General features: G+C 39.2%; 1 protein-coding gene across 1 annotated transcript; it reads right to left on the bottom strand.

Annotated features, from left to right (window-relative positions):
* Positions 1–1,059: 1,059 nt before the first annotated feature.
* LOC145398112 (uncharacterized) lies at positions 1,060–14,209 on the bottom strand. Its single transcript, XM_080271067.1, has 12 exons — positions 14,114–14,209; positions 13,627–13,824; positions 13,305–13,404; positions 11,881–12,413; positions 10,234–10,527; positions 8,592–8,690; positions 7,162–7,212; positions 6,681–6,774; positions 5,611–5,802; positions 4,405–4,568; positions 3,437–3,585; positions 1,060–1,108 (listed from the first exon to the last, which is right to left on the bottom strand). The coding sequence occupies exons 1-12, from the start codon at positions 14,198–14,200 to the stop codon at positions 1,060–1,062; spliced, it is 2,010 nt and encodes a 669-aa protein (XP_080127193.1). The 5' UTR covers positions 14,201–14,209.
* Positions 14,210–16,743: the final 2,534 nt, after the last annotated feature.

Here is a 16,743-nt window from a genome sequence, read left to right as displayed (position 1 = left end):
AGTATGGGAACTAAGTAGACATGAGTACTTGGTACACAGGCTCGGTGGTTTGTGAAATTTTTCTTCTTTTTGCCAAAACTAAGTTAATCACTGCTTGGTCACATTAATTAACATTTAGAAATGTATTGCACAGATAGTATTGAGGATAATTATGTCAACCTTTGACCTGGTTATACGATGTTCTGTTTCAAGTGGACTATACCTCCTCCATTCCCATCTAGTTGATGAGTTGTCTGAATGTTTATGTTGCTTGTCACACACATCAAACACCTTCTGCTGCTTTACAGCTGAATGAATAACAATTATCATTCAGAACTGTAATGTACAGATCATACTGAAGATAATTACGTCACCCACTGATTAGGTGGTCATATTGTTTCATGCCCGCTGCTCTTCCTCAGTCCCTGCCCAATATATCACTGTCCAAATGTTTATGTAACTCATCATATGTATCACTCAATTTTTGTTAAATTAGAGCTAAAAAAATATTATCATTTGGAACTCTAATGCACAGAACAAACTGAAGATAACTGTCATTTAGGGGACTGTACAGTTCAAAGAGAGAAATTATCATACTGTCATGACAAGGTAACTGGATAAATGTATGTTTTTATTAACGTATGATGAGTATTTCCATGAAAATTCTTTAAGAGATTAATTTTTGGCATGGAGGTTAATATCACTGTTATAGTGAATGACAAACAGGAGATATCTCCATTCTGTACACTCTAACTAAAACAAAGATGGCTGAATTACCTCAGACTGAATGTGGAAGCTCAGTTCCTCAAGTCTGCCAAAAGTTCTTTGCAGTGTTCGCACTGACCTACCTCGCAACTGCCTTGAAAATTTTCCATGGAAGGTGAGCTTTGGATATTTTTGAGTTCTCGCAGATATCATGAATCATGAACGTGCAAGTGTGGATAATGTGACACCTCCATACTCATCATATACAAGTAAAAATATTGGCATTGGTAGGCTTTTTGAGAGAGTCCACATTTAGCTTAAACATTTGGGTCCTGGGTAAATGATGGTCCATTGTATAGAAGGCCTGTAATACTGTCAGCCCAGGAGACTCTCTGGCACCTCTTCCTTACAAGCAGCTATATTTCTATAAATGGTAAGATTAATATTATCCTGTATTATACTATGCACAGGGGCAGATGAGGCTGATTACTGTTGTCTTAAATATCATGACTATGTGGCCTAGTCCCAGACCCTTATATTCCTGCTTGTATGGGGCAAAATGGGATTGGATAACGATGATTATTCTATATTACGCAAACTGCCATAATAAAGACGCACATAATAATCATGACGCAGGCAAGCATGTTGGAGCCGTTACAAGTGATATAACGATACAATTAAGAGCATAGTAGTAAACAAAATTGACTGCTGAAGAAGGGATGCCAGAAAACGGTTTCTAGGCTCACAGGAATACAACCCCATACATACAGTACAGTCAATGAATCAACTATCTTCCAAGAGTTGTCCCAGGAGCATTTAATAACTGGATGACATTTTTTTCTTTTATTTTTGCCATCTTCACACAGTTTCATTTAACCAGAGACAGACCTCTAATAATGAAGGGGTTAATGAAAGCTACATCAACTCTCTTCACAATGACAAGTTTCTCTTAAGCTGAATAAAATGGTCTACTGAAAACAAAAACAAAAAACTGCAGAACATGGCCACAGGCTGAACTGGACTAACGCACAGCTCAGATGGTTTAACTTTCTAGACGTATTTATCAGATTTCATGATAATACCAACACTCACATGCTTAAAACTTAAACTGCATATGGGAAGATGGTCCCCCATTTCTTCCCAAAGATTTTAAAAGCATGTGATGAAGACCATAACCTCCAGCCTTTTTATAAAAACGTCAACAGCACTGTAATGTGCAACGCAGAATAATCAAATCTAATACTATGAAGAGCTCAATATCCTACGAACATTAGAAGCCTTCCTTTCCCTTCCTGATTTAAAATTTTGAACTCACTGTAACCAGTGATGCCTTTTTACGGTCTTGCCATCTCCTAGTGATATTATTCAATTTAGGAGAGACTTTAACACCCACAGGTATAACAACAGAAAAAGTTAACCCCTTCAGATTGAGAGGCTGAATGCAGTCATCTGGTAGCAGCAAAAATAATCTAAAATGGATGTCACCTGGACAGACGTCCTTAGGCATATGGCCACTAACCACTTCTCTCCTATGATATATACGTTACTTCTTGCTCCATTTAAACAATTTTATTTAGCTTGGGAGAAACTTTTTGAACTAGAGAGGCATGACAAACTTCAGGAATCCATTCAGTACATTTTCCCCAAGGTGAATAAAATAATTCAAAGGTAGTGAGAACAAAGTGTAAAAAGATGTCATCCCACTGAAGGAGTTAATTCCCTGACTGTACCTTGCATTAAAAAAAGTACATCATGCTTGAAAACATCCTACTCTGATCCAATGGTAATCAAGGCACAGGAGTAGCAGAAACTAAAAGCATTGATTGACATCAAGCTTTGATTACATAATCAAACTGTTTATTAATGTATCAGAAGAGTAGTTTGTGCACTCTACCCAAAATATAAAATGCAGGGTTTAATGTACTTGAAAATAGAGTATCTATTGTATGTAATATAAAGAGACTATGAAGCTGCATAATCTCACCTTGGTTTGGCTACAAAATATTTAAGCTTCCCTAGACATACATAAATATATATACATACATCTTAGCTAGCATTATTATTTGCTATAATCCTGTTCAGCTGAGACAGACTGAATCATACACATGTAGTGTTTTGAAATATCAAACTACAGTAATAATTATAATACCTGCAAGTGGTAGCCACTGAGATATCACAATATAATTTGGATAATATTTCTTGTAACTGATATGTATCACTTACTCACAAGTGACGTACTTTTAAAGCATCTAAAATATATCTTACGAATTGTTATACAGGGGTTGGGGATCCCCCCTTTTAGCCTCTGCACTATAGGGCAAGCTTAGTATCTTGTCTTACAATTAATGAGCTGATGCCAGTCCCTAGTCAAGAAGAGATGCAGCATCTGTTAATTTCTAACATGCAAAACTATATGGGAAATAAGTTATACCTATTTTCTTTCTTTTTTCTTTTTTTATAATTAGCTACTCAATGTAAAATTGAGCAACAATTTTTTTTCATGCATGATATAAATCATGACTCCCCTGAGTTGACTCAACACTGCACAAGCATCCTCTCTTAAGGCTTCATTCATAAACAGGTGAGTGAAAAATTATTACCATATAGTTTATCCTACTGATGCATGCTGTAGTCAGAGCTACAGAGGCTGCCTCACTTGTCCAACAACTGAGCAATAAACTTCCTGCCTTCACTGTCCTGGTGTGTGGGTGAGGGGTGTGGTGGAGGTGAAGGGTGGGGTGAGGGATGATACGATGAGGGATGGTGGGGTGACATGGGTTCCCCAGGATCCTGCTGCCCAGGAGGCTCAGCTGGGGTCGTGGCTGGTACCTCATCCTCCTGAACTGGAATTTTCAGCAGAGGTGGTGGAGGTGGCCGAGTTTCCACTACATCACCAGGAGTCTGAGGAGTCACATAACATTAGAATACAGACAGAATGTGCCTATGACAAATATAGTTAGATCTTACAGCCATATGCTCAATGGTACAGGAAACTTCATAGCACTTCTTAATAATTCACTTTTCATATCACACCTTACCATTCTTTTGCTACTGTTGTTAATGATCAACCCCAATCTGTCTGGTTGACCAGACCCATCAACCTCAGGCATGCAATCACCCCTGCAGGGGTGACCTATACAGTGAACCGATGTTCCCTTATGGTTGACAGTGCCTTACAACAATGAGGGGTGAGGAAAGGTGTGGTGGTTTGGTTCCTGGATGGATGCTATATTTGCATTTCTCCAGCCAGTTACCATGGGCATCAAAATAAGCTCCACACTACCTTATTTTTTATTTATATGGTTCGCACCCTGCACTGTAAATGGTCTCCTGGGTTACAGAAAACCAACAGGCATGTTACTCAGTGCAGAGCCACCTGAAGCACACGGATGAGTAATAAAAAGTGCCAGGAAGAAAGGGGAGAACTACGAAGAGAGGATGGCAGACAAAGAAACAAAATAATAAAAGTGAAGGAAGAAGTAGGCAGCACTACATCAAGTGAGTGGATGATGGGCACCCCCACCTACCACCAATATTCTCTTGTATATTATCTATTTCATTTTAATATCAACAAAATATACAACAAAAACCTGCAAGAAGATACTCAGGTTTTACGTGCAGAATAAATTGCTAAGAGGTATTATGAGATCTCCAAAGCCCTTTAGGATACACCCCATAATGATACAGAAATGAAACTCATACAATGGCTATGGTACTAACCTTATGTGCAGCTGCAGCAGCAGCAGTACGCTGAGCAGCCAAAGCCTCAGACTGATGTGCTTTGGCATTGGCTAAGAAGTTGAGTGTGAGTGCTGCATTAAGCACTGCCAGGCCCTCTCCAGGGTCACCCTCACAACCCATACCTTCCTTGTCCTGTGATGAATCTGACAAACAAAAATCATTGTTTCTGAAACATGGGTAAGGAATAGCCATTACTTTGAATATAAACACAAGCTATGACACTTGGGTAAGGGGGAAGAAATGAAAAGAACATAGCTCTCCTTTAACTTCAAATCTCCCATGCATTCATGTTCCCTTGTATCATGATTCTTCCATGAAGTCTTGGCTGTAAAAAGATTAGGAAGGAACAAGGAACTGGGAAGAGATAATGATGATACTAGAATCATATAAAGGGTACAGTAAGAAACTATTTTCTGCAAACATGTCCAGATAAGTCTGAGGTTATAAGAACAACAATGAAAACTGAGAAGACAAATGACAAGGCAGAGTAAGAAAGCTAGTGATATAAGTTGATATTTCAGTAACAAGTAGCTAACGCTGGGAAACTTTTGATATGATCGAATAATCTTATGTAAGCATCAGTTTATGCATAAAGGTAGGCTGTAGATTAAAGAGTTAATTAAATTAGTCATCACGGTAAGAATTCAAGGTCAACATTATACTCAAACACCATTTTTAAATTTAGTACAAATTAATTCACTGACCCACATGGCATATGTATGAGATTAATCTGAATGGAAAGTAATGACAGACTATGCAGCAGCCAATGGAAAATGATGTGGAAGAGTAACTCATGGAAGGACAAAGACTATTTTATATCATGGAGTTGGAGAGGTAGCCTGCTGAAGAGGGATACCATCGTGCAGCTGCACCGACATAACTCGCTAACCTGTTATACAAATATCCCTCAACTCCTTCCCTATCTTCCAAAACGAGAATGGTACACTGCAGAAGGGCAGCTTGAGCCCAAAGTCCACTAACTTCTTGTTCATATGAGACTGGGGCCAGAACAACAAAAACAACAACAAAAACAATTAAAGTAAGTGTGTGTGTGTGTGTGTGTGTGTGTGTGTGTGTGTGTGTGTGTGTGTGTGTGTGTGTGTGTGTGTGTGTTACCACAAGCATCAGTACTGTACAATACTTGACAAACATGGGAAAAACAAAAAAAGAATAGAATGAGCTTACCACTGACAGTTGTGTCAAGAGTGTCTGTGGGAAGGGATGTGGTGGAAGTAGTGACATTGATGGGGGCATTCCCATCTTTTTTCTTCTTTGGGTTCCTTCGCCGGGTCATGGGTGCCAAACGGAAGAGATGACTGGGCCTGTTGACTCCATGCAGCTTGAAGTACAGACCACATGCATTGCATACAATCTCACCTACAAAATAATCCAAGACAGACACAGAATGAAATCAGAATCTTAGAAAAATTAGGGCACTGTTGATTAATACAAAGCAGGTACGTTACATATAGCGGTCCACTTTGAAAGGCACTATTCCATGTCTGCATGGGTCAGCAATTTTCACTTGAGAGCTGCATTACCAATAACATGGTTTCTTGGATGAAACAGTACTTAACACACTTGGTTTTGCTCTACAGTATTATTCCTATGATATTACAGGTATAAAGGGCCAAATACTTTACCAGTCATAGTAAATCTTAAAATAATGTGCACAGGCAAGATATGTCATCAAAACTCAATGATTTTTCCCTTAACATTTTCTGCAGATTTCTTGGGCTAAAATTTCACGGGGGCTCCCCGTGCCATCAACTTCCCTTGTGTAAATGATATTCACGACCATATTTTATGTCAGGATATTTCCTAATTCTTGCATTCTAATACAGCACTCCCTTTAGCTCTCTGGGGAGATGAAGGTGGAGGACCAGCCACTGCAGCTATTAATCACTATTTTCACATCAGTACACATTTTTACACTCACATGTTCTGCCTTGGCAATGCAACAATTCATGTTCCTTTAAATAAACTGGGAACTTGCAGTAGTAATCCTGTCAATGCCTTATCAAAACTCGCTGAACGAACACCCTACAGCCCACAGATGGAGTTACCAAGATTGCATCTAACTCCTACAGCTCGTGGAACATCTTATCATAGCCAAATAAAATCATGTGACAGTAAATGGGAGGGGAGAAGGGGGAAGAACTGAAGAGAGTAAACACATAGCACCATCTACTAAATATATATCAAGGAACAAATAATATGCAGTATACAGCTGACAAAGTGAAAACAACACTGACCCTTCTCATTGCGGCGCCAGAGTTTCGTGTTATTGGTGTAGCAGTTGGAACATGTAGCATATGGCATCAGCTTTGGAGACATTGTGGAGTGGCTCTGAAATTAAAAGGTAACATTGTCAATTGCATAAGTTTAATTACGGTCACAATTATATTCATTATGCACACAGTAGACAATCCCATAGGTTATAACCCCCTTTGAGATGTTGGGATCTGAGACTAGGCTACAAAAGTCCTATGTAACTGAGGGTAGATGACCAACCTACTTCCCCTGATGGCATTACATCACCAAAAAACCTACAGTCACCCCTTGAAGACTACAGTTTCATAAGGCTGTCACTGTGGCTACGATGTCCTAACCTCGTGACATTCTTTTGTATCTACTAATGTGATTATATTAATTTGGTAGTATGGTAACAAAATAAGGAGTGAAAATGAATAATCAGAAAACTAATAACTGAACGTAAAATCCTCACAAACTTACTGGTGAGGATCCCTTCTTGTTTAGGCCCATTAGGTGATTCATCCCGAGGTCCTGAAAGTACAGTATTCAGCATTACTGCAGATTTATACAGTACTGTTTATCTATCAACAATAATTAAACTTATAACGAGACACAGTAAAGCAAGCATTCTATCATATCAACTTCTCACAGTGCAGATAAAAAGTCACTATTTATATTACCACCTTCTATAATCATAGTGATGATAATTTTTTCATTACATCATAATGGTGCATGAAACTATACTGAAGCCTGATTTACCATTACCCATGCAAAATTAGGTCTGTAAAATGAGGATATACTGCATCAGGAAAACTACATGATCATGCAAAAACCTGAATGACATAATAATAATTTACTGTAAAAGAAATGAACCATATCAACCAAAAATAAAAGTTAGTCCAGTCAAAGTATGTCATTTACAAAATTTATATTAGGCAAAGATTTATTATTACCTTTACTGCTAATCTCTTCCCTGTTTGGGAAACCTTGTTGCATGAAAAAAGACTGTGGTAAGTGACAAGAAAGAAATTTACAAAATAAGTCAGCCATATTTTCCACATAATAGAGTAGCATTCTCTTGCCAGTTCAGTTAGTACTTTCATAGCATTCAGTTGCTTCATTTAATCATGGCTTGTGTTTCACATAACAATCAGTTATTTTGTGGTGATACAAAAAACTGTGAATATATTGGCAGGTCAAAGGTACAAAGGATTACAACATGTCGTGGAAAGTTGTAAAGGTACTATGAACTGCATGAATTAGTGACATTTTACTATGGGTAGTACAGTCATCATAATCATTATCATCATCGCAACTCTAATTCCACCTATACGGCTGGGTAAGGCACGATCCAAAACAAGCAATAGGCACAACACCATATCCACTGAAATGGGCCACACATTCATTTACACATCTTTGAAGCCATACTCTTCATGTGTTTCACCAGCCACTTTTCAAACAAACATCATCATCCTTGTAAAGCCCCTAACATCATCAACCTCCACACCTCACTTTATTAGTCAAGCACACCCATCCACCTTCTCCTTGGCCTACAGAACTTCCTTCCATCTTCAAACTCACTCATATATACAGGGATGTCTCACGTGGTGAGACTGAAATGACTGTGTGATTCTGCAGCCTGATTATACAGATGTCAGTGAACTCCCTCCCTACTGCCAAAAGGAGGATGGTGAACTGTAGGAGAAAGACAGTTTCCACCTGCAGTCTACCAGGTTCATATTCAGCTGAGCTTGGGGCCACATCAAGGAGAAGAAACCTATGTCCTAACTGAAAATGACTTTCACCCAGGCTGAAACCTTAGGCCACTACATAACAAAATGCCTGGAAAACTGCAATAACAATAGTAACAAGGCCCTTAAACAAAGAAGAATAAGGTGAACATTCTCTACCATTGCTTGCTGGCTGGCACTGGGCTGGGTGTCCTGGGCGCCAGGCTCAGGAGACTGCCTACGCTGGGTAGAGGCCTCCCATGCCTGTCCTCCACTCTGCTGCAAAAAGAAACAAACAAAATTTGTTTATTTTTAAGGGATAGGTTAAGAAAATTTGAGGAATATGTATTCTTTATATCCAAAAATAAATGCACACAGTGAATAACTTCTTTCCAAACACTTACATTAGAGACTTACATACTTCAGCCACAATAAGGAACTGTTTGAACCTGCATATTGTGGATAACCATGCTTCTCCTCCACATTAACACCCCGTATAAAGTGAACAGTAATCAGGTGTAATGACTGTATGTTTAAAATTCAAAACAGCAAAGCAAAGAGCAAGCCCCAATCTTTTATATGATTTTTAAGCTCATGAAGAAAATAAAACTATTCTACTCCCTTTATATCACTGACTGCACTTTGTAATACAGGATGCACAATAAAAAAATCTAATTATTACAGACGTCCCATAAATGTTTACAACAAACTGATGGCTTGTGTTCCCCTTCACAATTTAAGCTTACACCACCTGAACTCAGATGACATCCGTTTTAGTTTATTCTCACTGTTAACATTCAGTTTTATTTGACCCCCAAAAGGCCTCTTCTACTGAAGATTTTGTTTTTAAACCCTCCAGGTCAAAAAGTCTAACTTATGCAAAATAAAATGATCAGAAGACAGCTAAAACAATATGAAAAAGACATCCCTGGGTTGTTACTGAGTAACCTCAGTCTGTCTGGCCAAGCAGATCCAGCAACTGCCAGCAAGAAACCATACCGGTACTGATGTTGCCTTGCAGAAGACAGTCTCATCATGGCAAGGAGTGAAGAAGAGTGTGCGGGTGTGGATCCTGGATGTACACCACATTTGTATATCTCCACCCAGTTACCAGGGGCAACATCACACTCCACATCACCACATTATTTGGTTGTATGGTTACCACCCAGCATTGCAAATAGTTTCCTGCGTTACATGAAACCATTACGTTTGTCACTCAGTGTAAAGGAAGCTAATGTGGAAAGAAGAGTTATAAAAGTGGCAGGAATTATGGGAGAAATAGGAAGACAGGAGAGCAGACTCAAGAGAAAAGTGAAGGTCAAGGAAAGTTTAGGTAGTGCAACATCAAAGGAGTGGATGATGGTTGCCACTATCTACCACACGCATCCCTGGGATAAATGGGTAAATTCCTTGTATCTGGTGATGTAATTTATTAGTTTATTATTCATCATCATCATCCCAACCTCTTTTCTCACCTTAGGACAGGGTGAGGAGTAGCAACACCCAGACAGTCAAAGTTTACCCAATTCAATGGGCCACACTACCATTGACTCATCATTCAAGCCCTCGAAATCCTGGTTCCATCAGACAGGCCAAAAAAAATTCACCACATTCTGTAGCTTCACATATACTACTTCTAATTATCTGGATCCACTTATGAAAGGCCTCTTGTACTGAAGAGGTTAATGATGGTTATATCTATCCACTCCACATCAAAAAGTTCCCTTTAAGCTGAGCCAATTCATATGCATGTAACAAGAATAAAATAAAAAAACATATCAGTGGACTGAAGGGGATGAACATACAGCTGACAGCTTCATACCACAGCATAAGAGCCGACCCTGAAGAGTCCGAGGGGTAAGACATGTGGTGGTCCAGAGGTGGTGTGTGGGGTTAGGCTGCTGCTGCTGCCAGACACTACAGGATGGAGGCCGGGAGGAGGTGGAGGATGGGATGATGTGGCATACAGTGACGGCACCTTCCTATACCCAGGCATTTGGCAGGGCTCTTGGGTGTGTGGTTCGCTCTCTCCCCAACCACCGGTGTTCTCTTCATCCCCACAGGTCAGATCATCTGTACCTATAGGCTCATCTTTCACTTCCTCCTTTATCTCCGTCTGAATGGGGCAGAGACATCGAATTTCACAAAACCCAAGAAGTAATGATAAAAAAAAAAACTATAATAATATTTCTTAAAATGTATTCCTGACAGAATTATTATTATATGCCTTTCTCCTCCTCCTGATTGAGGTGTTAAACTTTCACTAATGTCCAATCCAAAGAGGAATTTTTTTCTTAATCACCTAATGCCACTATGGAGAGCAGACTTGTAATCAACTTTTAAATGCACTGATTACAGTAGCCTAGCCTCTGGTCCCTACATCTTTTAGGGGGTAGTATGAGTTTTTTTTTTTAACCAATGTCATAAACAAAAATCAGACACTTACACACTTGGTTAGATGAGAGTGGGACTACCATGCAGGACATATGGGAGTTGCCTAGTACTCCTATGTAGCCAAAATTAACATCAACAATCTCTCTGAAGCCTTGCTCCCTCCTGGGAATCCTTGGACAAAGAATGATTGTGACAAATGCCTCCAGGATACCTTACCCTCACATGTCTTTCTCAATCTCCCAAATAGCTATTCCTTTTCTTCTTCCTTCCCTTTCACCAATATATTACGCTATGCACTTCTTCCATATCACATTTACTGCCAATTTATTGTCTTCAGTCTTCTATGGCATGCACAAATGCACGTCACACGCACTGTTCGGTCTCCATGGATGTTGCCAGCACTGAAGGGTTAAGTCCACCTTACACTGTGTTCATCCAACTCTCTGTAACTAACCCATTTACCTACTACCCACTAGCCTTGTTTAAACACATGTCTGGAACCAAACAAGATTTCTGGAATTTGTATTCACAACCAGTACTGGATTTGATTTCTGATTCAGAGATACTGGCAAGCTTTAGGAATGCAGTTTCTCCCAAGAAATGTAAAGCAGTATAAAAATAAATTACAAAGAGTTCAGTTAACCTGCAAGCACACCATCTTTTTCATCTGAGAACTTTGGAAACAAGAGCTCCTGGTTTAAGAGCTACCGGTACTCCAGATTTGGGATTACTAGTCATATTCTTAACAGAGATTCCATAGATGTAGGAAAGCCCTTTTATTTGATGGACATTTATGTAACAGCATTAAGCTTAAGATGTGGTTAGATTATATGTCATAGGTAGATGACAGGAAAACCAAGAGTATGATATTTATGACAAAACATGCGTCTATTTTTGGGTTTTACAGTAAAAATGACTCTCAGATACTGGAAGCCTGTCCTTTCCTCTCCACTCATAGCTTTGAGAATGCTAATAAAAGCCCTTGATCCCATTCTGAAGACGCAAACTGCAAATTATGTACCGTAGTAATATTTCTAATAAAAACACAACGTATACGGTATATAGTGAACTGTACCTGGAGAAACTGGCTGGGGTGTGCATCAAGGTCCAGGGATTTGGATGAAGCCTTGTTCTTGACTACTTGCATTAGTGTCTGCTTAACCAACTGCTGCTGTTGCTGTTGCTGTTGGTTGAGGGTTCCAACACTCTCTGAGGCTGCCGATCCTTGACGCATGGACGACACAATTTGCAGCCAGCCTGGTTTGCCCTTTCCACTTTCTATTGACAGAGAACCAGCTTTTATTGGGGCTGTTAATGGAAGATGTGGAGGCTGTTGGGAAGATGGTGCTGAGGTGTACAGGGGTACAGTAGGAGATGGGGAGCTAATGGGAGGTTGGTGGGAAGAGGGAGCTGTGGAGGACAAGAGGCTGGTCAACTTCTGAGATTCATTCGAGGGGTTCCATGATGATGACAATGGGGTACTGGAAGCCAGGAGTTGGTCTGGAGATGGTGACGTTGACAGCATACCTCCCTTATCCTTCTTCTTCCTCTTTTTCTTGGGAGGGGGGCTATCAGGTGGTGATGGCAGGTCCTGATTTCGTCTTGTGTCTGGAAAACATAAATTATCATCCATACAAAGACAAGGTTCCTCACACACAAAGGGCACTAAAGAGAATGACAATAAGTTACATCTGTACAACTATTTTCAGAGATACATGTCTAAATGTCTATTTATTTATGCATCCTACAGCCTAGTCTTTAGAAGGATGTTTACTAATGACATATACCACCTGGATCTCCAAATAGAAAAACTATATCTAATATATATCAACAAGAGAAGAATGTAGATAACTATTAACCTTATGATAGTAATGAATGAGAGAAGGCAGAGGATAGTATACACATGTCTCACACAGGCAAGCAGCTTTACTAGCTATGTTAGGTCAAGTTGTGTTTTATGAGTCCTGAAGGGAACCTCATCTGATAGGCGAGGAATACATTTTCTGCCCCAGGAAAGAACACCTGCCACCACCTAATATATACTCAACATACTGGTACAGGTATGAGAAGCATAGAATGAGAAATGTATGGAAAATCTGCTCTATTTGAGGGGGGGAGGGATAGTTCTGAGAGTCAGTATATTTAACTGTGGAAACCTCAGTGTGGTGCAAATATATGAAACTAATATGCATATGTGTGATTGTATCTGGCAAGTAATAAGTGCATCTAAAAGGGGGAAAAAAAAAACAAAAAAAATGTACTGATGGTTAGATGTGTGAGGCCAAGCCAAGATTTAAGGAGCCTGAATAATTAGTAAATGAGCTTTTAATCTATTTCACAAGGCATCCTGCTGATTTTTCTCCCTCTATAGTGTTTCTCCTTCCTTGCTTCCTGTACCCATCCTCACTCCACTCTTATATATGAAAAAGTGGTGGCGGTCTGACGATGATGATGATGATTTATGAGATGAGGATAACAAGAGACAAGGTGGTGACTGACTCGTGGAGGCAACAGTGGTCTCAGATGCTGCCAGGCCCTTGATCTTGAGTGACTCAGCAGTCCTTAGCAGTGATCCCAGGTTGGCCTGACGAACATTCACCTGAGGAAACAAGGATAATGTAGCAAGTCCTTTCTCTGACTATCCCTTTCATCCTTTATCTTCCATGTTCATCTTAGTTTCACACTATATAATAGCAAAATTCCATTTTGCTGAGGTAATGTACTCTGCTATATCTACAGTATAGCAAATCACTGAAATGAAAAGGTATTAAATATATAACCATATACATAAGATATCTCTGCAAAGCTGAGTGAGACTAACCTGTCCACAATACATGTAATCCAGAAGACACTCAACATCCTGAGCACGTGCTTCATTGAGCACAATAACGGCGCGGGCAGAGTCACTGGGAGTTTGCTGGAAGATCTCATCAAAGAAGTCACTGCAGGTGGCCAGGACCAGCCGGTGCACCATGAACAACCGACCCTCACATGCCAGTGTTGCATCCGCATACCGTGGCTGTGGATGACATGACCAGATCAATGTACATTGTTGTTAATGCTGTGACAAGATAAAAATACTGATTAGGTATGTTATGACTAGAGACCATTACACTTATTTTACTGTAAACACTAACTCCACCTCCAGGAGACTGGAGTGACCGAGGAAAATTAAAGCAAAGCAACCCAAATGAACTCTGTGCCAAGGGTATAAATGTATTAAAAAGAAAAAGTCATAAACTATTAGCATTCAGCATCAAATGAGGTGACACTATGAAAATATTCCCAAATCCACTACATACACTTACCTTTGATCTGAGTCTGTGTAAGATATGACAGAAGGTGGCCTCATGATTGTTCCACCGCAGCTTCAGAAGGCCGTCAGACATCGACATCTTGGACCTGCACACCTAAACAAACCAGTAAACTGATTAGCTAACGGACTGGATAACACGATTTTTTTTCCTACAAAATCAATAAAGTAAAATGGGAACAAGAAAGTACTGGTACAGAAATTCCTATAGCCTACAAATCATAATGTTCCTTGGCAAGTCTTTTTTCTTTAACAGGCATTATACAAACAGGGAATTTCAGTTTATTCACATGGTAGCATTATCATACATATCCTAAGCTACACAACCGGTATACACAACTTTATAAAGAGAAAATAAACATTACAATCTTGCATTATGCTGCCAGTGACATCGTGTGCTCTGCTACTCTTAAACATTCTAGATGACAATATTCTTGCTGTTGGCACTCCTCCAACCTAGGATATCCCATGTCCAAAAGGGTTATTGTGTAATAAAGGATGGGCTGTTGCCACTCCAAGGTTTTATCTCTTTTCCCTGGTTGTGTAAAACAGAAATGCTGGATAACACGGCTGCTACCGGTGCTTTATTTTCACTAGGTAGTGTCTGCCAACTCATTCAGTCACGAAAAGCAATCTTTTCATTTGGTTGGGTTTCCACACAAAACTTCTTCATGATTCATATTTAACTGTCTAATACCAGACTTTATGCTTGAAAATAAATAATTAAACATTGACGTACAACTTACCCTGTGAGCCGATCTTTGAAATATTGTGAAAAATATCCAAGCTTACAATTGAACTCAGTCACTCATATTCTCACAACATCCTCAATACTACTTAAACTAATGCCTCATAAAACAACTCCTGAACAAATATAAAAGAAGTTAGCAGCCACTTGGGCAATGTTATAATCATTTCCATCACTTATTCACTTTAACAGAAGGTGCACTCATTAAGTTACACTACAGTATTTCTATGTACTGATGATTCACTTTTTCCTGTTAAATAATTTTCTACATCTGATGAATACCTTTCCTAGATTTTACTGTTCACTGACAGCTTCTTTATTATCTTTATACAGTAGTTACTGCTTATAAATTGTTTAGCTGCCCATACAGGTATATAATGTGCATTTCTTGTTATCTAAACCACTATAATATACTTCTGAGACGAATCGTTATTACTATTAATCACCTTCTGACGTCAGCTAAAAAAAAAAAAAAAAGTACCGTAATTAATGAATCACTCTTATCAACGAAATACAACGACTGCATCTTAACACTTCGCAAAAGTAATACCATAAACTTATCATGCGTTAACACAGAGTAAAATGCAATAATAGTCAGGCAGAATGTGATGTACCGTTAGTGCACCGCGCGAGGCCACAAGACACTCATCATTTCCAGGTGAGCAACATTTGACTCATTTCTCTCGGGCAAGCATGTCATTATCACATCACTTCCTGCACCCTATTTCACTCTCACTTCCCTTTCTTACCTTCCTTATCCTTTTTCGTAGAGAGCTCTTTCATGTGCAGACCTGTATCAGGGAGACTAATAATATCAAAGGGGTTAACGCCTTAAAATACGAGTGTGATTCTTATCGTGCAAGCTCGTCTGTCCGCCATTACTGAGATTCTGACGCTGATCAACAACACTCTGTCCGAATGACATATAGAAAAAACATTGGCCTTAATTTATTCAAACTATAGAATAATTATCGTTGTTCTAAAACACTCTGCTTTTTATGTTGGAAATGTTTATACACTACGAAAAATGAAGTCGATCTTGTAATGAAAGTAATGTGAGCATGATTAAAAATGAAGAGGAAGCCAGAGACAAAAGAGTCAGGCCGATAAGACCTCGGCTTCTAAGCTTGAAACGCATCTACCGAATTCAGTTTAGTTTTGTTTTATAACAACTGCGTCTTCTGTTAAAGAAATATTTTATGTAATGCAATGACATCTAATTATTATATAAAATTACATATGTTTACTGCCACCAGCAATACTTCTTAGTACTTTTACAGCAGGAATTGTGTGATAAGTAAGAGTGATGTCAGGGTTACTTATAATACCTCTCCGGGAATAGTCTGTATCTGAATCCCAGCGAAAAGTTACTATTGTCCTGCTGCATTCATTTCTAGCGCTAGTCAGCATTCACTGCAATATAGTATAGATGTATTAGGTGCATTAAATTCATTAATACACAGAAGGTATCAACAGCATGGTAAATAAATTCATGCGACTCTGTACAATGGTGTACCGTAAGTTTCGTGTACTGGACTGTTATACCAGAGGATGTAAGGTCATGACATGGTTATTACAGAGGAATACAGTATTGTGAAGAAGTAAATCATGTTTTAAGAAGAAAACGCCACAAGATATCAGTACTGAAGACAAGAACACAACTACGGAGACTTCAACGTGGTTCTTTTGGTTATCTGACGGTAGCCATAAACTCAAGACCGTAAAATTAAAACCGAGGACTCGAAGGTGTACTTGCAAGCCTCTATTTTTTCACGGTCATTTATGGAACACGTGTATAAAAAGCAACGAGGCAGAAACGTCCCCCATCGTCATCACCATCACCATTATCATCACATGTCTCCGTTTTTTTTCGAATT

Source organism: Coenobita brevimanus, chromosome 44 (genome assembly GCF_032717465.1).
Source record: "Coenobita brevimanus isolate Jiangsu-jjx chromosome 44, ASM3271746v2, whole genome shotgun sequence".
NCBI lineage: Eukaryota > Metazoa > Arthropoda > Malacostraca > Decapoda > Coenobitidae > Coenobita > Coenobita brevimanus.
This window is presented reverse-complemented; position numbering and strand designations above follow the sequence as displayed.